General features: G+C 37.2%; 1 protein-coding gene across 1 annotated transcript in view; it reads left to right on the forward strand.

The window, feature by feature from the left end:
• Positions 1 to 24,292, forward strand: part of LOC104593430 (Cyclin/Brf1-like TBP-binding protein) — a 73,058-nt gene that overhangs the window by 12,048 nt on the left and 36,718 nt on the right. Inside the window, exons 8-12 of the mRNA XM_010253262.3 lie at positions 70 to 126; positions 250 to 362; positions 7,921 to 8,000; positions 8,163 to 8,249; positions 23,490 to 23,570. Of these exons, the coding sequence (XP_010251564.1) occupies positions 70 to 126; positions 250 to 362; positions 7,921 to 8,000; positions 8,163 to 8,249; positions 23,490 to 23,570 (418 nt within the window). The remainder of the gene's footprint in view (positions 1 to 69; positions 127 to 249; positions 363 to 7,920; positions 8,001 to 8,162; positions 8,250 to 23,489; positions 23,571 to 24,292) is intronic.

Here is a 24,292-nt window from a genome sequence, read left to right on the forward strand (position 1 = left end):
GAAGCTTGATTGCTTGCATGCCAGAAGAAACAATAGAAACTAATGAATAATTTTCATGTTGTTTTGTAGGGAAAATATGAAGGCGTATCTTCTTATTGATTTTTCAGAGTACCTACAGATAAATGTGTATGAGTTCTTCTTTTTCTAATTCTATTAAGAATGTAAAATTGATATACATGCATGTTAGCTGTTTTTGTTTGCAATTTGCATGTCTGATTTATTATGCTCTGACATGATATCATGCTTCAGTTATGTGCTAGGTGCTGTATTTTTGCAGCTTTGTAAACTCCTAAGGCTTGAAGAACATCCAATTGTTCAGAAACCTGTTGATCCCAGCCTTTTTATTCATCGCTTCACAGAGCGTAAGCTTCTATAAAGGCTTTAACTGTTTTCTTGCTGGTTGATTGATTTTATAGGAGGTTGGCTTCAATTTATGATATAGTTTTTAATCATATGCATAGGGGCATGTTGTTGTTTAGATGCATCTCTCTTTATGCAATCTAACCTGAAGGATGAAATTCTTTCATAAGTGGTCTGATGTGTAATAGACATGTAGAAGAGACTTTGGGAGAGAAGAAAACAAAAGCATGACTAAAGGTGCATAAATTCAGAGAGAGAAGTGCTCTTTTTCAATTGTCTCCAGGATAACTAAAACTGTTAACCATTAAAGGTATAATTGACGGTTGAAATATGATAATATAAAGCTGTCAAGTAGTTTCTAACATGTCAAGCTCTAAAAGTGATGAGATGGGGATTTGGTAAAACAACAATATATTTTTTAGGGAATGGGGGTAAAATTTTTAAAAGTTTCCTTGTCTTATTGGCGACGTAAAAGGAGAAGGCTTTCTTTATGTCCTTGGTGGAATTCTGGACATAGACATACATTAAGACAAGTAGAGGATGAGGAAAGGGAAACAACATAGGTGCATGGTTCAAGGTATCGATACGATACGCCCCATATCGGGCGTATCGTATCGTATCTTTTGAAAAAGATATGGTCCGAAACACCTGTTTCTAGGTGTTTTGGACCCCCCAATTTTTTTTAATAATAAAAAGCATGTTAAAAGCTTTCCAAAAAACCAAAATGTGAAAAAAAAATGAAAAAAAAGTTTCGACCGTTTCTAAGTACCGATACGATAAGACCGAAACTTGTATCATATCGATACTTTGAACCTTGCATGTAAGGCACATTTTAAGGCAACTACCTCACTTGCACCCTGCAGAGAGATTGGGCGGAATGGGTCTTAGTGTTCTTTATTCATTAGTTTTATTTCAGTTGTAGTGGGCCTCCTTTATGGCTAGGGGTGTTCACGGGTCGGGTTGGGTCGATTTCTTGGGATTTTCCCAACCGACCCGACCTGGTCGGGTTAGCTAAGGTGGGAACCGAAACCGACCCACTGACAGGCCAAACCAACCTGGTCGGTTTGAGTCAGGTTGGGTCGGTTTGGGTCGGTTTCGGTTTTGCTCCTGTACAAAGCCAAATAAAATCTGAATTAGTTGATAATTTGATATTCAAGAGTCCAAGATAAATCTAAATTTAATTCAGGTAAAGAATAAAATCAATAAATTCTTCATGTAAAAACAAATGTCAATAGTGGGCCTTCTAGAGTAAAAAACTAGGTAAATCTAGGTAGGTAAATCAATAAAATAAAAATTTAGAAACCTTCTAAATTCTAATCTAGGTAAAAAACTAAAAAAGGACACCTAATTGAATTCTAATTGTAATTGCCTAATGGGCCTTTTAGAGTTCTAGTTCTAGTAGAAGTCTAAAAGTAGTAGACTAGTAGGAATTAGGAAACTACTCAAACTAGGAAGTAGGAACTACCAAACTAGTACAATACTAGTTCGGTTCGGGTTGGGTTGGTTTCGGTTTTCACGCAAGAAAACCGAAACCGACCCGGGATTTCGGTTTATGCATATGCCCAACCCGAAACCGACCGGTACGGATGAAAACCCGGCCGACTCGGGTTGGGTCGGTCCGGGTTGGTCGGTTTGGTCGGGTTGGGCATTCTTATGAACAGCCCTATTTATGGCCATTAATACTTATTATTTTTGTGTCTTTTGAGTCAGTTGCCTTTCTAGGGCACTCATTTTATTTTCCCATCTTTTATAATCAACATACTAGTGGGAACCCGTGCGATGCACGGGATTTATTAAGCAAAAGATAAATAATAGAAAGGATCATTTACTAAAATACCCTTATGGTTTCATGGATTTACTAAAAATCTACCCTATAGTTAGCATTTTACTAAAATACCACTTATAATTTGCAACAAATTTAATCAATCTTCCATTAGATGATAGTGGAAAATGACAGTGTTGACCCTAATGTTCATTTAAATAAATTTAATCAAAAGAAAATAGAAATAAAAATATCATTTTGCCCTTAATAAGACACGAGCAACCACTCTATTGGCTATATTTGGCCAATTTTGTGTTTTGTATAAAAAAGTGTTAAGGGTATTTTTTGGGATAAAAAATCATGGGTCTAATGTCAAAACAAACACTCCTTAATGAAAGGTTGATTAAGTAAATAAATTGTAAAATATATGGGATATTTTAGTAAAATGAAAACTATAAGGTAGGTTTAAGTAAATATATAAAACTATAAGGTGTGCTCTAGTAAATGACCCTAATAAAAACACATAAGAGTATAAAATTGTTTTATATTTTCAACTTTTTATATAATTAATAATTATTCATATTTTATATACTACTTTTAATAAATTTTTTATAATACAAAAATAACAATAATTAATTTCAGTTAAGTTTATTCATCAAACTTATGAAACCGACCAACTCGATCAACTCGACCCGAGTTGGTCAGTTTTCTGGTATTTTATGTTGACTTTGGTTCAAAAAATTCCTGATTCGAGCAAGTTGGATCAGTTTCACTTTGGCCATTTGTAAACCAACCAAAATCAAACGACCTAACCATGGATATATATATTAATATTTTATATTTTAAATGTATTTTTTAATATGAAAATGTGAGAAAATTTCCATATTTCTTAGTCTAAAATGTTTCATTTCATAAATCTAAGTTTTAAATTTATTTTTTAATAATTGCTGTGAGTGAGGCAGATCATCTACCTATGGGAGACTCCTTGAAGGACAAAGGAAAGCCGAGTGCAGGAGGTAGGCAAAAGGCTAGGGCAAATGAGGTGATAGAATGATTATCTCGTTATGAATTGGACCCCTATTTATAGGGAGGGATCCCGAGGTCCCGAAAGGAAGGAGCCAAAAGTGTTTTGTTTTCATTAGGAAAGAGAATCTTGGATTTGGTGTCAGTTGTTAGGGAACACTGTTAGGGCTTTGCTATGTGTCTTATGAGATATCTCAAGGACGAACTTTCCTTTCGTCAAAGGATTCTCATAATACATGTGTGCTATTTCCTTTCGTGACCCTTTTAAAAAGACATGGCATGGGTGACGTCACTATTTAGCTTGTGCACCCTCATTAGGCTCACGGGGTGTCTCGTCACGCGCGTTATTTAACGACGCACGTGTTTCTATTATTTGTTTATGATCTGTGATGAGTTTGCGATCATCGTGATTCTGTGATGATTTTAAACTCATTGCAAGTTTGCGCGGGTGAGCGGTTCTGCCGTTTTGTGATGGATTTAAACTCATCCCAAGTCTACGCGGGTCCAAAGTTCATCGCAACCTATTTCGGTTGAGTTCATCACAAATGTGTGGTGAGTTATGAACTCATCGCATGGACTTATTATAGGCATTCACGTAGTATTAGTTTGACACCTCCTCTGTTCTGATGGTCTAAGTGACCACCATGTACCTACAATTGCACTTTAATTTTTAAGTTTAAATCTTTTGAACCGACCAATCTTTTGTGAAAACCGACCCAAACAATACAACTTGAGTGGGTCGGTTTTCACAAAAGGTCAATTGGCTTCAACTGACCAACTCCCCAACCTGACCAGGTCAATTTGGTTGGCCAAATAGCCTACGACCGGTCCGAACCAAATCATGAACACTTATAATTTTAGCTAAATTAATAGTCTTATCTCCGATAAATAAAAATAGTTTAATCTCCAATAATTATTAAAAATTTATAGCGAAAACACACAATTACTGAAAATATATTGATAATGAAAAAATACAATAATTACAATTATTACAAAAATACAATAAGTACTAAACATATATTAACTTAGTCAATAAATAGTATAATCTCAAATAATAGTTTAATCTCTAATAAATATTAATTAATCAATAAGTTGTAACAAAATTACAATAAATACAATAAGTACAATAAATTAAATCTAAAAAATTCAATAATAGTAGTTTAATCTCTAATAATTATTGAAAGTTTTGCATTAAATAACAAAACAAAATAAATTTATACATAATCATTGAAAATACATTTATCACAAAAACAATAAATAATTACTAAAATACAATAAATATTAATCTTAGTATATAATTATATAATAAATAGAGATTAAGAGTTTAAAATTATTATTAATAAATATTAATGTTTTTGAAAGCTTTTTTCTCGAATTATTACCTGATATAAGTGGAATTAGTTATTTACAATATTATGTAAAAATATTAAATTATTATTAATTTCAATATTATGTTATAATTACTTTTCTACTTTTCAGATTTTTTTTTTAAATTTATTACATAATTTGTTATTTTAACTATTTAAAATCTAGTTATGATAGATATTTAAATTATCTATAAAATATTTAAAACTTTTTGTTATTTGAATTTTATTTATTTAAAGCTATTACATATTATTAAATATTTGAAAAGCATTTAAGTTGATAATCCAGAAAAACATAATTTAAATTGTTAGTACATAATTTCGTGATATATTTTGTAAAAATATAAAATTATTTTTTGTTTTTTAATAAATATTTTAAAGTTATTATATAATTTTGTTAGAATATTTAAATAATTCTTAAATTTTTAATCCAAACTTTCTTTAGATAGATATAGATAAAAAGTAGGGGAGGGGATAAATAGGAATTAGAGATAATTTAGAAGAGAAACTCTCTGCTAAATTAGAGATAATTTTGGAGATAAATAGGAATTAGAGATAATTTAGAAGATAAATAGGACTTAGAGATAATTTTAGAGAAAGTGGGGGAGGTAGTTTAGGAGAAATTTTAGGAGAAGAGATTATTTAGGTTATGGGAAAGTGCATATCATTGGTTGTTTAATCTAATCAAGATAAGCAATGATTACTGTTTTATATTTTTAAAACAAAAGAGTATAGGAAAAAATACAAAAAATGGATAAAATAGATAAATATCTTCTCTCAAAGGAGAGATATGCTGACATGGATGGACCAATTTTAATATATATATATATATATAGGGACAGAGTGAAAGATACGGTCGGCTCCCCTCTTCCTCCCTTTTCTTCCATTCTTTTCTTCCTCCTTCTGAATCTCTTCTTCTTCCTTCCTTTTCCCTTTTCTTTTAGTTTGATTTTAGGTTTATTACTGATGTGATTCACAACTCACCCAGACAATGCCTCTTTTAAAAGGTGCAACTTTTTATAATTTTGCTTTTTTGATTTCTTTTTATACATTCTTGTGTGTTCCACACATTTTTTAATAATTTATTGACTTCTAAGTTACCTTTTATTGGTGCTTATGCATTAGTAATGGCCCGTTAACTTAAAAAACAAAGAAAAACAATGACTTATTGAATACTTGAACCCCTACTTGTTGTGGATCTTATCTTAACATAATTTCCACTAAAGAAGTAACAATAATACTACTGGTCCCCTAAACCCCCATGCAAGCTTGTTTGTGATTGCCTCAAGGGGCTTTCAGCTCCAACCTTCATAAAGTTTCCAACCTCGTAGAATATGGAATGCAAGACACCTAACATCACACTAGCTACTTGAAGTAATGCATTTAGGAGATAAGCAAACATGTTTGAGAGTTTTACATGTTTGAATTTATTTGATATGATTTGCTTTTGTATCTGATTTGAGCTAATATTCTTTTAAAACATATAATTTCTTTTTAAATTCAAGTTTCTATATTATATGTTAATGTTTTTCTTTTTCAAAAAATTGTGCCCTGATTCATTCGAGTATGTGCCTTGCCTTGCACCTTGTACACCAGGCACTAGAAGGCCCTTGCACTTTTCTTGCACCTTTCACTTCTAAAGCACTTGGAAAACTCCAGATCCAAATATGATTCAGATGTGGGGACAAATTACAGTAGCAACTGGCAGTGCATGATACACCTATTCATGGTTTTCAAGGCGCCAAGGCAAGGTTAGGTGACAGGGGGGCGCCTTGTTGCCTAGTCGCCTAGGCGGGCACCTAAGCGTCGCCTAGGCGAAGGATTTTTTTATGTTGAAAACATAGATCCTAGGGTAGTTCCCTAGGTACCATAACCATATTTCCTCAATAATTATTCATAGTTTTCATAAGAAAAGTATAAAGTTCATATTAAAGTATAGAAAATCAACATATTCATGAGAAGAAAAAGAAGGAAAATAAAATTAAAAAAATATAGGGGATGAACCCTTATTTTTGTTATAGGAAAAGAAGAAAAGAAAAAGTAATAGTAGTAGTAGTAGTAGACATGGGTGTTGGTATGGGTATAAGTAAATTTCAAACATGTTTAGATATTTTTATAGTATAGTTTGTTAAAACATACGACTTTAATATTTTAGAAGTGACAGGCTAGAGAGTACATCAAGAAGTATCGATGTAGTATCCAGTATCGTGTACAATACTGGTACTAAGGCATGTACATGTATTCTGATATCATAGGTTCTAAGGAACTATTAGACTGCAAGTCCAATCAATGTTATTATAAGAATCAGTTTATATACCTCTACCCACACAATTCCATAGCAAACATCAAATTCAAGCCACGAACAAAGCTGGAAGTTCAGTAATACAGTTCCCATAGCCATTGTGACTTGAGTGTACAATAACTTTACCATCATATCTCCTGAAACTCCCCTAAAATCAGATATGCCTGGATTGCCAATTGAACAGATATTAGAATTTAGTTATACCACTTCAAGGAGGGGTGGAAGAGTGGGCCAAAACTAGCCTTGGGACTGAAGGCATTTGGGGTAATCCTATCCCTCTGAGGCTGGAAGCCTTTGCATGGTTAGTTGCAATGGATAGTATTCTGACTGCTGTCCATTTGAAGAAAGAGGTTTCAGCATGGCCAACATGTGCTATACATGTTATGCAGAGAAGTATGGAAGCCATTTGAAGAAAGAGGTTTCAGCATGGCCAACATGTGCTATACGTGTTACGCAGAGAAGTATGGAAGCCATTTGTTAATCTCATGTAGGGTGGCTGATTTCATATGGCACTTCTTTTCATCACTTTTGGTGTGGGATCTTGCAGCCAAGGAGTCCAGGAGAGAGATTCTCTAGATGTCTGAAGCTGCAAGGAGGCAAGAAAGCTAAATTATTTTGGAGTTGTATCCCTTATGCAGTATTTTGGGGAATATGGAAGGAAAACAGAAGATTGTTTGGAGACAAGGGAAGGAAGGTAGAAAGAATGGTGGTTGATATTTGTAAATTGATTGTAGATTGGTTGTCTAATCTGCTGATATTGCCAGATTTTGCTCATGTTTCTAGGTCAGAATTTGGGGAGAGATTCTGAGATTTACTAGATATAAATTAATTTTAATTTTGCTTTTAAAAAAGAAAAGGATGACACCATTGCTTTTAGAAGTGTTGCTGGTCAAAATCTATGTACTCTCAGGACAAACCACAGGGAATTGGTAATAAATGGCTACATCTATGATATGTTGTGACCTTTATCATGTTTATGCACCATAACATTATGGATTTTTGACTTCTGTTGGTGACTAGCATGTTTATACAAATTTATGTAAATTATTCATAGATCTAGTTTGCATAAATTCCATAATAGGATGCAATCATAATTATGTTTACTATAGGTTTATTGGGAGAAAGAAATGCCATGGTTTCCAAAACTGCATTGCGCATCATAGCTAGCATGAAACGAGATTGGATGCAGGTGTGGTTTTCTTTTCCCTATTTATATGAAAGGTGATTCTTTTCTTTATTTTCTTTCTATTGGTTGCTAGGGATGGGTTTGGGGATGGTTTTATATCAACGTTGGCTTGATTCATAGTCAGCAAGGACACATTTTATAGTATGACTAATTAACCATTTACAGACAGGGAGAAAACCCAGTGGGTTATGTGGTGCAGCATTGTATATATCAGCACTTTCTCATGGCCTCAAATACTCAAAGTCAGATATTGTAAGTCAAGCTCCTGGAATTTATTAATTTTCAACTTTTTAAGTTTATATATATTGGTAGGTTTGAAAGGCCATGCTTAAATTCTCACCATGAGACAGCTAATGAGTTTAAGAATGAGAATTAGAAGCATTCAATTGTACTAAACATTATAGACAGATGATCAGGAAAAGAGAACAAGTATTGCAGAGAGACAGCAGAGAATATGATTCTGTTGAATCTATCAGAAGGCTTAGGTGCTTTTTGGCAAGTCTTTTAGAAAGTTCTACCAGCAGCTCAGATGACTGAAAGACGTGGCCCCGTTTGGCATGTCTTTCCGCACGGTCTGTCAGCTATTTAGAAGCCTGGCAGACCGCGTTGTGGTCTTTTTCCGTTTGGTTCACAGGAGATCTAGCCGCCAAAAGACATTGCGCTGAAAAGACGCGTGAAGCCCGTTTTGGGCTATTTTCGAGAAGCTCCAAATGGAGCTTTTCGTTTTTTCAACTCGTCTTTGCGTGGAAAGACACGCGGAGCGACACGCCTTAACCAAACAGTCTTCAGGCTGTCAAGATCTTGATGCAAAAGCTCACTACTCTTTCGACCATCGGAGCTTTTAGAAGATCTTTCAAAAAAGACTTGCCAAATGGCCCTGTATTGAGCTTTTGGGGTCTTGTCTTTAAAGACAAAGACTGTTTGGCAAGTTGGCTCAGTCTACCGGGCTTTTAATAATGTGTTTAGAGGCTATTTATCATGCGGAAAGACAAGAAAGCTTTATCTTCCTGAAATTCGGTGTTTTTGGGTCTTTCCTTGCACGCGTCTTCTGGTCTTACCAGCTTTTCCTTGCAAGCGGAAAAAGACCGATTTTTAGTCTTGCGAGCTTGCTGTAGCCAAGAAGACTGTGTGGAAAGACTTGCCAAATGCCGCCTTAGTCATTGCCGTGTTAAAAGGATCAGAGAATCTAGAAGGTCAATAGAACAGGCATTCTTTAATAAAATCCTACAAATCAATGATTTGGGAGCAGCAGCTTAGGCAACTTGGGTCCATCAGGCCTAATTGAGGAAGGGAACTCTCTAAGAGCTGAGATTCTTGCTCTCCATCAGGCCTAATTGAGGAAGGGAACTCTCTAAGAGCTGAGATTCTTGCCCTTCATCAGGCCTAATTTTTCAATGGGTTGAGCCAATCTGATTGCGGAAGGAGACTGTAAAGTGGTCATCAATTGGATGGAGACATAGTTGTCAAGACACCCATGGAGGGTTGCCTCTGTTGACTGCAGAGATTTTTTGTATATGGAACTATGAAATGTTTTGTATATTCTTTATTTTTGATTATTCATTTTGTGGGTTTATACACTACTTTCTTCCTATTATTTTCTTATTTGTTAGAGTTCAATCAACATATTGGTATATGATGCCTTGAACCCTCAAGAACTTCAAAACCTAACCGAAGAGCAAGGAAGAACTGAAAATATTGTCCAATCAACAAATTCTTACTCTTCTTCCATCCTTTTGTATTTTCTTTTCCTAGGACAACAAAAATAGGGACTCAATACCTATATGTTTTGAAATTTATTTTCTTTCTTCTTCTTCTTATGAATATGATGATTTTCTAGGTTCAATACAAAGTTCATTCTTTTTTTATGAAGGTTATAGATAATTACAAATGAAGGATGTTTTCTGGTTGCTATGTAACCTAGGGAATTACTCCAGGATTCATGATTTTTATTTTAAAAAAATCCATTGCCTAGTCAACTAGGCAATGGGGTGCCCCTTGTTACCTAGCCTTGCCTTGGTGCCTTGAAAACTATGGGTGGAAAAGAAGATAGAAGGCTCTTGGGTACTAAAACAATTTGTCACATGAGCTATGTTGTTGCCATCTTAACTTGAACAACTTAATCACATGGATCTTGGGCACTAAAACAATTTGTCAGATAAGCTATGTTGTTGCCATCTAACTTGAACCGCTCATTCACATAGATGCCCAGATCATCTAATACAGTGGCAGATGTGCTTGCAAGAGACAGAGTCACTAGGGATGTCCAGGTATCAATGTAAATTATGAAGTAAGAAATATTACTGTTTGTTTCACAACCTTGGGGTTTGTATCTTTCCTTCTTATCTCCTTTTCAGGATTTGATGGGTAGTAGAAATCAAACCTATGCCTCTTCTTTATTATCCCAGTTCATTGGTCCTATATCAACAACCATCATGAGAAAAAGAAACAATATTATAATCCTCAACTAATTGACCAACAGAAATCAAATTTGTTGTAAGTTTAGGAACAAAGTGGGTTTTAAGAAGGTGTTGAGAAGTAGCAAATGTAGATAAAAAAAATCATTACAACCAACATTGTCTAATTTTTCACCATTACCTGATTACCAACAATGCTATGCTTATTCAAGTATTGCGTTTAACAGATTGATTAGACTATGCCCCTGTTATGTGGTTAGAGGCACTAGAGTTAATAATCTAAAGGTGATTGGGAGAGGAACAATAATAGGATAAGTCACTACATAAACCAATGGCTGAAATGTAGAGGAGATGGCCAAGGATAGCAGTTTCACATTTTCTCTTTTGTAAGAGCACCTGAATTCTCACCCTTTGTTGCAATGGAAGTGGAAGACATTGTAGCGTTGTTTGACCCTTCTACAGTAGTCTAGTAGTCCTTATACTGATTCTTCTTTGAACCAGAATTGTTCCCCTTAGGTGGTTGAGTGGGACATTCACGTTATTCAACTATTATATTTTCCTTCTGCCTATAGTAAATGCAAAGTATTGAATTCATGATAAGTCCTTTGGCTTGGACTTGTTAGCTAAAAGAACTACCTCAACTCCAGAATCAAATTTCAAACCGATGGCTGACTGAGTAATCAATCTTGTCTCCTCCCTAAGGTTCTCGCCTAAGATTGAAGTAAGTGTAGGTGTTGTACCCCTTCTGAGAATATTGGACCTTATTAACTCATATTCAAGCCTTAGATGCAATAAGAAATTCATAATCTTCTTCCTGTCAAAATGCTCTTTCACAACTTTGATACAATAGGTAGGTGTCGATTCATCCATGTATACTAACTCATACTCTTTCCATAAATTCACAAAACCAGCATAATTCTCCTATATCTTCTTTTCTCCTAGACTATTTGAAAATATCCTAATCTCAATTTGATATTGATGAAATAAATTAAATTGCCAGTATACCTTCTCCATATGGTCAAACATCTTATCGGCAATCCTATAGACTCATAAGAATAATAATGTTTATCTCAATTGAGCTAAGAAGCCATTGGACAACCTTAGTATTGTCAATTTTCCATTATTTAATGGAGATACCAAATTGATTCTTAATTTCAGCATAAAAGGAGAGAAAGATATCAAACACTTCGGTGCAAGATTTCGTTAAAAAGATCTAAGTCATCCTTGAAAAATCATCAACAAAGGAAATAAAATATTTAAAACCATTGTAAGACTCAATTGGACAAGGACTCCAATCATCTGAATGAACAAGTTCAAAAAGACTCAAAACTCTAGCAGATTCCCTTGGAACAAAAGAGACACGATGATGTTTACTAAGTTGACAAACTTCACACAGTAACTTATGAACAAACACGACATCTGGAACAAGACTCTTGAGAGCTGGAAGAGAGGGATGACCCATCTGACAGTGCCACTGCCACTGTGTAATGGAAGAATGAAGAGCTGTGTGTGATCCACCACCATCTAAGATAATACAATCCTCCAGCTTTATGCCTGCCACCAATTGTCTTCCTTGAGAATTGAGATCCTGAAAAATACAATAAAATGGAAAGAATGAGATGGAGCAATTCAAAGATTTTTGTCAACTTACTGACATAAGATTAAAGGGAAATTTAGGAACATATAGAACCGATGGCAAAGAGAAATCAGAATGTAATGTAACATCACTGGTACCAGAAACAAGAGGTAGTGCCATCAGCCAGGGTAACCGATTGGGTGGTAGAGGGAGGGGATAACGATGCAAATAAGTCTGAGGACCCAATCATGTGATCTAAGGCCCCAGAATCAATAATCCATGGTTTAGAAGAGGAAACAAGATATGTTGTACCTGACTTTGCAAGAGTTGCAGTATTACCGGATGAAGAAGAGGAAGACAGATGAAGTTTTTCATACTCTTCACGAATGATAGAAACCATTTCCTTCTCCTTCCTAGTGCCTAAAACAGTAGGGTCATTGCCTGTAGTACTACCATCTCCTTCTACAGCAACATGCTTAGCCCAAGTGGATGGTGGACCATGCAGATCATAACAGAAGTTCATAGTATGCCCTTCCCATCCACAATAACTACATTCTTTGATCATACCTCGACCACCAATACTGACACCACGACCTCTAAAATTCCCAAAATTCCCATCTCTACCTCTACTGCGACCTCCTCTCACACCACAGTTACCACCTTAGGGATAATTGTTTATACCACGTGAGCCACCTCTACCACCTCTGGTTGCAGCTAGGGCAGACTTCACTGATGCAGTCAGGAAACTCGATCAACCAGGCTCTGATATGATGCTATCAGGCCTCTATTTAGTTAAATAAATAAAGGGAAAACCTTCTGGTATGATTCTAGAATGAGGAGTGATGGAGAAGAAGAGAAGGGGGAGACAAAGAGAATAGGGCAAAAACAGTCTCTATCAAATAAGAGAGAGCTGCCGCCCTTGTATGCTTAATTCATAACGAAAAGGAGAATTACAATGTTACCCTTGTATACTGAAACTTAAGAACATAGACAAAAAACAGAGTTAAAAGAAAGGGAAAAGACTAAAATAACCCTAGAACAAAAACTGTATTTTAACAAGATCAAAATATGATGGACATCCACTGTTCCCTAAAGCACTCAGCCCGAACACCAGCAAACACATTGAAGACCCTATCTTATCTCATGAGAGTCCATTTAATCTTGTCAATAATTATCTCCATGGGAGCACCTTTAGCTTAAAAAGTTCTACTGTTCCATTCCTTCCATATGACCCAGCAGATGGCAAATGGAACTGAGTTCCACAAGATCTTTCTCTTGGTTGAGAAGCCACTAGGTATCCAACATGATAGCAGTTCAGCAATGCAGGAGGGAGTGACACACTGTCTTTGAAACAACTGTAGAAAATGGCACCAAATCTGATAGGCAAAAGGATAGTTTAAGGTGCCAAGGCAAGGCTAGGCGATAGGGGGCACCTTGATGCCAATTGCCAAGGCGATGGATTTTGTTAAGTAAAATAACATATATCCTAAGGTAGTTAGGTATGAAGTCTAGAGACTGGTAGTATGTGGAGCTGTAGTGGTTCTTCCCAAGATTGAGGACTTCATGTGGCTTGTGTTACTTTATAGTTGATATGTGGATGGAAGTGACAGTGAATCTGGATATAGAAGTTAGAGATCATCTTTTGTTGCTTAACTGTAGTTTGGTTGGTTGTTTCGTAAATTCTGACCCAAATGTGGAGAAGATCGAAGAGTGGACGCTGCTTAGAGGTTACCTGAGAAACCTTTTCACGTGAGGAAGCTAAATGCTGGTTTCTCTTTTTCACCTTCAAAAGTGAGGAGGAGGCAAGCAACATCCTGATGAATGGACAGAATAAGTTTCGAGAACCTGATCTCAGAATTGGGAGATGGAATCCTTTAGTCGGAGCAATCAGGGATATGGATCCTTTGAATATTGTGTGGATTGATGTTTTCGGGATACCCTTGCATGCGCAGAGCTTCCATATTTTTAAGATAGTCGGAGACGCATGTGGAAGATTCAGATTTGTTGACCCTAGAACAATTTTGTGGAGAAAGCTTTCTACTACTCATATCTTAATTGATTTGAAGAGATCCATGTTAGTCCTACTTCCCTAACTCTCTGTTTTGCTAGTGAATCTTTTGACTTGAGACTGGTCGTAGAAGGATCTTACCCAACGGGATGGATCAAAAATATGGAATTGTGGAGTGACAAGGCCAGAAGATTAGGTTGGGTTCTGGTGATGTTGGAGGGAAGACGAATAGTCAGACCGAAAGGGGAAGGACTTGAGGTTGAATGCAAGGGCATTTTAGGAAGCAAAAATAATTATGGTTCGATAGGGGTCTTTACCTTGGCTAGCATAATGGACAGAGAAAGTAGAGTTCTAAAGAGAAATAAAAGTGGTGGGGACCATGCAAACTTAAGTGGTGAGGCGAATTGGTTGGGACACATGGAAGAAGAAAGAAAGGAGAGAAATGGGGAGACAAAAGAAAAGGAAATACTTGGAATTTTAGAAGACGAAGAGTCGACACGAGCATTAAAAGATTGTGAAGGTTCGATAATGGACCAAACTTTAAAGACAAAGTTCACCAATATCACTGGAGAGTTATCTACGAAGCATCGTTTCAAGTTAATGGTTTCAAACAAGAGAAAGTTCAAGCAGTCTCAAAGTTTTAGGCGCACAATTCAGTTTGAACTCTGGGAAGAGGCTTTGGAGTCTGAGAGCCGAGAATGCTCGCGAAGTGTTTCAGAAGAGTGATCAATGTGGAAGATTCATTGAACCTCTTAGTCTAAGAGAACATTGCGATGAAAGGAAAAAGGAGAAGACAATATTTGATCATCAAGCAGGTAAGTTTATCTCTTTTGGTGTCTTCATAGTTGAGCTCTCCTCCTTTTCGTCACAGACATGGAGTCTAGAGGAGCAGGACCAAGTGGTTGTTTGTTCAGAAGGTTAGAAGGAAGGAAGGGAGGTGGTTTCTAGGGAAGTAGTGAAGGAGTTAGTGAGGTGGGAAGGGGAGGACAAGGAAGGAATGTTAGGTATAGCTAGTTGGGGGGGGGGACGACGTGGTGCTAAGAGTGCGTACTGGACACGACGATGAGGTTGCGAGAGAGGCTTTGGACAAGAACGACAAAACTGACTCATCTTTGGGTTGTGAGGATTATCAAAAGTGTGAATTTTCAGTTGGTAGGATTAGAATACATCTAGGGTAGAGAAGAGCCATGAACAAGGTGCCGTAGGACCTATAGAAGGATCGAAAGAAGCCATATAGGCAAGCAAGCGTCGCCTTAACCATATGTGAAAGGTTTTTTCTAGGCTAAAAGACAGTTTAATTGGGGCAAGTCCTTCCAACAAATATAAGAGAGTGTACTGAAGGAAGAGATTAAAAGGCTTAGATGCAAAGAAAAAGGGTGATGAAAGGAGGGGGGAGGAGCTTCAAGTTGTTGTAGGGGAGATAAAGTCGACCCTGACAAAAGAAGGGTCGGAGGTTAGACTAGGGTCAGGGGATAAGAAGGAATAGGGAGGTCAAGCTGGTGAGAGTTGCCTTACTTTGTCTCAACAAGCTGACAAGGAAGGGGAGAAAATGGAGATTAAGACCTTGGTGGACAAGGAAGTTAGAATTGGCAAGAGTATAGGGCTATTCTTTTGGGGAGGCAAAGAGTTTCCTAGAATAGCTTTTGAAAAATTTGAATTGAGTAAAGGGAAGGGAAATTGAAGAAGATGTTATGACAAAAAGAAGAAAAAGTTTGGGATGAGGAAGATGGTGGGCAGGACGAGTCATTTGATCCTGGAGATTAGCCAATTTATGAAGGGGGGGGGGTTCTTAGTCTTTCTTTTTGTTAGTTTTGTTTCTTTGAAAGCCTTGTTATATGAGGGGGGGTTCTCAGTACTTCTTTTTGTTAGTTTTGTGTCTTTGTAAGCCTTGTTGTATGAGGGGGGGGGGGGATTTCTCAGTCTTTCTTTGGTTAGTCTTGTATCATTGTAAGTCTTGCTGTTGTTGGTAGTGGGTCTGGGTGTTATCTTAACAAATCCTGTTAGTGTTGTACTTTGATTTTTATTATATCAATAAATTTTTTCTTTTATTCTTAAAAAAAAAGGTTCCATAACCATATTTCCTTAATTATTATTCGTAATTTTCATAAGAAAAGCATAAACTTCATGTTGAAGTATAGAAAATCAACATATTTATGAGAAGAAAAAGAAGAAAGAAAAGAAAATCCAATAATATAGGGGCTGAACCCTTATTTTTGTTATAGGATGAAGAAGGGTTGATTAGACAAAATTTTAAGTTATTTAATTATTGTTTCTATAGTTTTCAAGGCGCCAAGGCGATCAATGGATTTTTTTTTTTAAGTGAAAAATACATATCCTAGGTAGTTCCCTAGGTTCCATAACCATCTTTCCTTAATAACTATCCATAATTTCCATAAGAAAATTATAAACTTCATGTTTATGTCTAGAAAATCAACATATTTATGAGAAGAAAAAGAAGAAAGAAAAGGACTTTCAAAAAATATGGGGACTGAACCCTATTTTTGTTATAGGAAAAGGAGAAAAGAAAAGGTGGAAGAAGAAGAAGAAGATGTGGAGGAAGAAATGTGTTGATTAGACAAAACTTTAAGTTTTTCCCTTACTTATTGGTTCAAATTCTGAAGTCTTTGAGGGTTCAATACAGAAGTTAGCAATGTTTGTGTTGATTAAACCCTAACAAATAAGAAAATAATAAAAAGAAATTAGTTTATAAACACAAAAAATGAACATTTTTGTTTAATGATGTACATTTTATAATTATAATCTCAATAATCTCAAAAAATTAAGAATATAAAAGTATTTTATAACACAATGTACAAAACTGCTTGGCCATTAGGCGAGGTGAGACTCCAAGGGTGCCTTGTTGCTTAGGCGCCCACCTAGATGTTGGAGACGAGAAAATAGAATCTACCACCTTAGAGACAAGCAAAGGACGAGTGATGATTGGAAAATGGTGTCCCTTGTCTAATAAAGTTACGATGAATGTGGTAGTCACCATAATCAAACTTTTGGGGTTGCCCTTTCATCTTTGAACTTAAATAACCTGTCTTTATCCACGTGGCACCAATCCCCTTCTAAGACACTTCCACCACGCATCACCCATCCTGCCAAGTCATCTTTGTCTTCCTTCTTTCTCCTGCCTCTCCAAAGCGTCGCTTCAGTTTCCAACACTATCGAAACAGATTACCATTGACCTCCGGAGAGTAGCTGCATCTTTTTTGGAATGCACTCCGGCTTCACTCCAGCTAGCTGGATTTTTGCAGCACTAAGATCATACAGATTGACAGCTTCTATGGCTCGGCCCAAAACTTTTGCTATTCTGTTAAGAATATTTCCTGTCCAAAGATGAAAGGGCAACCCCAAAAGTTTAATTTGGAAACTCGACCGTTTTATAAAGGAAATGGAGATGGAAGACTTTCTATGTTCTCACCAAAACAGGAACTGAAAGATCATGATCGAAGGCTGGGAAGAAGACATATGCAGAAGTGGTGTCAGATAGGGAAGAGATGTGCAGTGCAAGGAAAAATCAGGCTTTAAACCGGCTAACCGGTCAAAGGGAAAGAGCGTTATCAGTTCTTGACCCCTGGTTCAGGCTGGGCCAACAAATTTGAAAGCTGAGGGAGCACATGACTCCTTAATGAGTCATGTACCATGCTCCTTATGCCCGATTGGGGAAAATTATTTTCATCTATCATCGTCCCCGTCCGGACCCCTTGACAGACATGCTGGAGATTGCTCAAACAAGAAAACGCCGGCAGCCGCTTCCAGATCAAGGGCATCGGATCGTTGGAAGGGTGGTAAGCTAACTTGGATGCCTGTATCAGAAGACCAGTTCACCATGACAGAGAGGCCTAACCCAAAGTACAATAGAGGTGAATAAGAAGAGTCGGAGTTTGATAGTGACTAGGAGAACTTTCATCTTGAAGGTGATGAAGAGGTAAATCAGCTTTCAAGTCTTGGAAGCATCAACTCAACGAAGATGCACATAAAAGTGGAAGAGGAGGATTGGGGAATAGAACATCTGTTCGATGAACAGATCAACGACAAAATAGTGCAAATAAAATCACTTAGAACTGAAGAGCCTCCTACTGATTGCAAGGAGATTTCGTTTGCATCAAAAAAAGAGGAAGCCGACCTACCAAACCAAAGCAAGATGCAGGATAAGACTTTGGGATAGAAGGCCATAATCTCCTGCCGTGGGAGGAAGTGCAAGAGCAACAATCATGGGAAGCAGAACAAGGATTGTCTGACAAGTTGGCTAACCAAAACAAGACTGGTAAAGGGTTGGCTAGCGAAAGTGTAGAATAGGGAGCTTCTAACCCCTTGGTTATTCATTCCGATGCTCTTGTCTTTGTTTATCCTACTGCGGCTGTTACTAATATGACTCTCCATTGTGTGTCCTCCCCTCCTTTTGCAGGCCCATCCGTTATTCCAGATTCCATGCTTGCTAAGAATTTAGAGCCTACCATTAATGTCTGTTCAGAAGGTGAGGGAAGGGATGGAGGCAATGATGATGAGGCGGAGAAAATCTTTGGGATGGTTTTAGATAATTTAACAGGTTTGGTTTCTAAGGTTGAGAAGGACAGAGAGTTTTGAAAACACAGATAGTGATAGGCAGCAACCAGAAGGAGCAGGATCTGAAAACTTAATCAGAAATAGAGATAGTGTCTTAGAGAATATTAATCAGCCCTCCATATCGAAAATCAGTAAGGGTAAGGAGAAAAGGAAGCCTATTGCTAAAAGTCTGAGGGGGGTAAAGGTGTACTCGAGAAAGGATAAAAATGCAGGGAAGACCAGGTAAAGAAAGAAGAGTGAAGTGGAGAAGTTGATGAGTGAGATAGTTTATGATAGGGAAGAAAGTAGGAGAAAAGAAAGAAAGGAGAGGGACAATGAGCAATTGAAAAAGGGTTAGGGTAAAACTTTTGTTCAAGAATGAAGGTAATCAGCTGGAATGTGAGAGGTTTAGGGTGTGCCACCAAGAGGATAATAATAAGAGATACTCTTAAACAGGAGAAACCAGATTTGGTTATGATTCAAGAAACTAAACTTCCAGAGATTGATAGGAGATGGATTAGAAGTATTTAGGGAATTAGGGGTTTGAGCTGGTCGCATGCTCCGTATTGGGGTTGGGGAGCTTCAGGAGGAGTTATGATTATTTGGAAAAATGAGGAGTTGGAATGTTTGGAAGAATTGGTGGGGCAATTTTCAGTTTCAATAAGAATCAAAATATTAAATGATGGAAGGGAGTGGGCTCTAACAAATGTTTATGGTCCAAATTCCTATAGAGACAAGGCTCTTTTTAGGGAAGAACTGGGAGCAGTTAGAGGTCTATGGGAGGGGCCGTTGGTGTTTGGGAGGTGATTTTAATGTCATAAGATTTACCTCAGAGACAAACAAAGCTAACCAAAGAATCACCACAAGCGTGAGGAATTTCAAATGCTTTTGTGGATAGCTTTAGGTTGAAGGAGCTCCCTTTGTTACAAGTAGAGTACACTTTGTCAAATTTTTAAGAGTCCCCGACTTGCTCTAAGCTGGATAGATTCCTTTCTTTCTTTAGATTGGGAAGAGATGTGGGAGAATTTAGCCTCTAGAGCTTTACCTAGGGTTACTTTAGATCATTGTCCTATTAGCCTTTCTCAGGATCTTTCCTATGGAGCCCCTCAGCTTTTAGATTTGAGAACATGTGGCTGGAAGATTCCAACTTTGTGGAGAAGGTTAAGGTTTGGTGGGGTGAAATCAGGGGAAATGGTTCAAAGAAGGGGTTAAGGTTTTGTAGATGCTTAAAAAAGCTGAAAGAGAAAACCAATATTTGGAACAAAAATCAGTTTGCGACAGTGGAGGAAACAAAGAAGAATATTTTATTAAGGATCGTGGAGTTGGATAGCAAGGAAGCTTCTAGAGAAATCAATGGGGAGGAAAGAGAGGATAGAAGAAATTTGAAGCTAGAGCTAGAGGAGTTTTTGAGAAAAGAGGAAATTTCTTGGATGCAAAAATCTAGATGCAAATGGTTGACAGAGGGAGATGACAATTCAAAGTTCTTTCACTCTCTAGCTAGTGGAAGGAGGAAAAATCTCATAACTAGCTTAGAAGTGGATGGTCATGAGATAAAAAGGGAGGAGGGGATAATCACAATTCTTGTGGACCACTTCAAGACTTTCTTTGCTATCTCAGGGGATCAAAGATCAAACCTTCCTGAATTATCTTGGGAAAAGGTGTCAGAGGACTGGATGGTTTCTCAATGGAAAGGTCTAAAGCCCTAGGACTGGATGGTTTCTCGATGGAATTTTACCAAGACTGTTGGGAAGTTATAAAATATGACCTAATGGAAGTGTTTAATGAGTTCTAGGGGAAATCTCTTGAGGAGCAAACTCAACCTTCATTGCCTTGATCCCCAAAAAGAGGCTAGCCAAGACACCTAAGGATTTTAGACCCATAAGCCTTGTGGGTGTCTCTATAATATTTTAGCAAAGGTCTTGGCTGAAAGATTTAAAAAAGTTTTGCCTTTGGTAATCTCTCAATTCCAAGGAGCTTTTGTGGAAGGGAGACAGATCATTGACCAAATCCCGGTGGCAAATGAGTGCGTAGCAGAGAAAAGGAGAAAGAAAGAAAAAGCCTAATTTGCAAGCTAGATTTAGAGAAGGCATATGATCTTGGGGATTGGTCTTCATCCTTGAAATTTTAGAAAATATTGGGGTTGGAGAGAGGTGGAGGAAATGGATTGGTGGTTGCTTAATTCAATCTTAATAAATGTTGTAGACAGAGATTTCTTTCCTGCCAAACGAGGTTTGAGACATGGAGACCCCTTATCCCCTTTCCTCTTTACTCTAGTAGTAGATGGTTTAAGTAGGATGATTATCAAGGTTGACCAGGAGAGGGTTCTTAGATGATGGAGGGTAGGTAGGCACGAGATGGCAGTCACTCACTTGTAGTTTGCTGATGACTTAATCATGTTCTGTGAAGAAGGCAATCTTGAGGACTTGAGGAGCATAAAGGACATCATTTTTTCCTTTGAGTCAGTTTCTAATCTGAGAGTAAGCTTGGGGAAGAGTTGTGTAGCAAAGATTGATATGGAGGAAGAATTAAGATCTTTGGCAAAGACTCTAGGGTGTGAGGTAAGGAATTTGCCTTTGGAATATCTTGGTCTTCGGTTAGGTGGAAATCCAAGGTCAGAAGTCTTTTGGAAACCGATTTTAGAAAGGTTCACTGGAAAACTTGATCTCTGGAAAAGAAATTACATTTCTTTGGGTGGAAGAATAACATTGATTAGGGCAACATTAGCCAATTTACCTATTTACTATCTTTCCACCTTTGGAATTCCAGTTAGAGTTGCAAATCAACTAGAGAAAATCATGAGAGACTTCCTTTGGGAACCAGGGGATGAAAAGAGGGATCATCTTGTGAAGTGGGAGCAAGTTAGCAAACCAAAGGAGCAGGCTAGGTTTGGAATAGGGAACCTAACCCCCTGAAATACAGAAACTGTTTGGGAAATGGTTATGGAGATTTCCAAGGGAAAATGTCAGACTTTGGCACAAGGTAATTGCAAGCATTCATGGCACAACGAATAACAGATGGGATGCAAAAGTAGCCTCTTCAACAAACTCTCTGTCTCCTTGGAAATCAATATAGGTGGTATACCCATATTTTATCAATTATATAAGATATGATGTGGGAAGTGGGACCCGGGTATTGTTTTGGGAAGACCTTTGGCTAAGTGAAACCCCCCTTCAGTTTGCCTTTCCTATCCTCTTTTCCTTGTTGAACTATAAACAACAAGCTGTCTGGAGATTTGCTTCCTCGATTCATTCAAGGATTAACTGGGATTTCGGGTTTAGAAGGGGTGAGGGACAATGAATGTGAGACTCATCCAATTACTGGGTAAACTCCATCCAACCCCCCTTCAGTTTGCCTTTCCTATCCTCTTTTCACTTGTGCAGTTGTGCTTCCTTCCTTAATGCTCTCTTACAGTCCAATAACTTGGGGGAGAAATTTCCTGTGAAAGTAGTTTGGAGCAAGCCTATCCCTAAAATCCAGGCTTTGTGTTGGGAAGTTTGTCTTGGAAAGATAAATACCTGCGATTTGCTTCAGAAAAGAAGGCCAAATGTTAGCCTCTCACCCCACATATGCTTCCTTTGCCGTGCAAGTGGTGAAACCCAATCTTATTTATTGCTGTCTTTCTCTCTTGTTCTTGGCATTTGGGAATTCTGTTGCTCTCTTTGGCTGCAGGTAGATATCTCCACAGGATATAGTGTGCTTATTCAGCCGAAGCTTCTTAAGACAACCAAGAAAGAGGGGAAAAATTATGTGTAAAGCAATTCGGGCTGCAGTGGTATGTACTGTTTGGGAGGAAAGAAATGGAAGATTTTTTTGAGAAAAGCAGATCAAAGGAGGAATTATGTGATGTTGTTCTAATTAGAGCAGCTCACTGGATAAAGACAATTGATGCTTTCAAAAATTTTTCAGTAAATGACATCATAAGGGCATGGTCTGAAGTGGCCAGCCTGCTCAAGAGAAAAGGAAAAGAGGGTTATGGTATGGTCACCTCAGCAGCAAATAAAATAAAATTGAATTTTGATGGGAACTCCATGGGAATCACCGGAAAGGCAGGTATTGGAGGAGTTTTTAGAGACTGCACAGGGAAAGTTTTGGCTATGTTTTCAGGTCCCTTGGGGTTGGGAGACTCATTAAAGGCAGAATTGATGGCACTACTTCAAGGCTTAAGACTTTCCAAACAAGCAAACTTTCAACAGTTGGAAGTAGAGGGGGATTCAAAGCTTATCTTATAATTTCTTGGGCAAAGAATAGTCAGCTCACGCCATGGATCTATTGGCATGAGTTTAGGGAAATTGAAAGCATAAAACAGGAGCTGAACATTACTTTCAATTGGGTAAGAAGGACTGCAAATGGGATGGCTGATACTCTTGCAAAACAAGGGGTAAATAGGCAACAATTGTTTTGGGTGCAATTGTAACATTTTACCTTGTGGGGATTGACCGGACTTATTGTATTTTCAAAATTTAGTACATTTTAATAAATTTTTCAGTTCTTTTTACTGATCAAAACAAAAAAAATGTGTTGATCCAAACTACCTGTGAGATATTAAACTCCACTGTCTTCTAAAGCTTGTCATTTGTTTTTTAATCGACTAAATGTCATGTTTTATCAAAATTTGTAAGTAGTGATAAATGTCATTACCCAGTGTTGGTCCCAGCTGTCTGGGGGTCTTGGAAAGGGTGCACCGGATACAGACCTAACCTTTGAAATTTTTTAAAAATAGTGATGTTGCAACATTTTTCTTTGTTGAAAATTTGTTAGTTCCAACTATTATTACAAATGTTTTTTTTTTTTTTGTGTATTTTCAAGCATGTAAATGTTTGTTTCCATACTGTTCATCCTCTCTCAGCTTTCACCTAGATTCCCAAGAATATTGGTTTCTAAGATCTCTAATGTCTAAGACTGAGCTTCTCATATGAATTGATACATGTTTCGCTTTTTACCAGATAAGTGTTGTACATATATGTGAAGCGACACTGACGAAACGACTAATTGAATTTGAGAATACAGAGTCAGGGAGCCTAACGGTGAGTTTCAAACTTACAAGGAATTATCAACTTCCATTTTGTTCTCTATGGTATGCAATCCCCATGCATAAGCCTCCTTGAATGCTTAGTTGGCACCATGCATCTAATCCAATGCCTGTTGTATTAAATGCCACATTGGCCCTTAACATAGGGGGGCTTCTTCATTTGACATCAATGGTTGTCTGTTTTTGTTTATATGTAATATGAGATATATCTAATGCCTGATGTATCTGACTACTTGTTCTCGTGGCTGTCATAATTGTGTTGGTCGTTATGGTTCAAAACATCAGCATTACCTTCCAATCCCATAGAATATATGCTTCATAAGTAAGGAAATAATATGACAAGTATCAAGATGCATTACTGATTCTGCTATAAAATCAAGACAAACTAGCATTCTCTGTCAAGACATTAACCAAGTACCCTAGATTGCTACTTGGTTGAGGTGTTTTGAATTTTGAAGTCTGGTATCTCTGAAATCTAATTAGATTTTATTGGAGATAAGAGTTAATTTTTATGTCTGAAGTCTTCTTATGTTGGAGTGTTGATCACAATGGCTATTGCAGTTTCTTCTATTTAAACATGGGAATGAGATGCATTCTTGTCATTGTGAAAGTTTTCAATAATGAACACTTATGTGACCACTGATAAGTGATAAGTGGTGTCCCAATCATTGTCTAGAGCAGAATTTAAGAAATGAGTAGGCCTTTTAAAGGTTTAAC

The sequence above is a fragment of the Nelumbo nucifera genome, chromosome 7 (genome assembly GCF_055504915.1).
Source record: "Nelumbo nucifera cultivar China Antique chromosome 7, China Antique-T2T, whole genome shotgun sequence".
Classification (NCBI taxonomy): domain Eukaryota; kingdom Viridiplantae; phylum Streptophyta; class Magnoliopsida; order Proteales; family Nelumbonaceae; genus Nelumbo; species Nelumbo nucifera.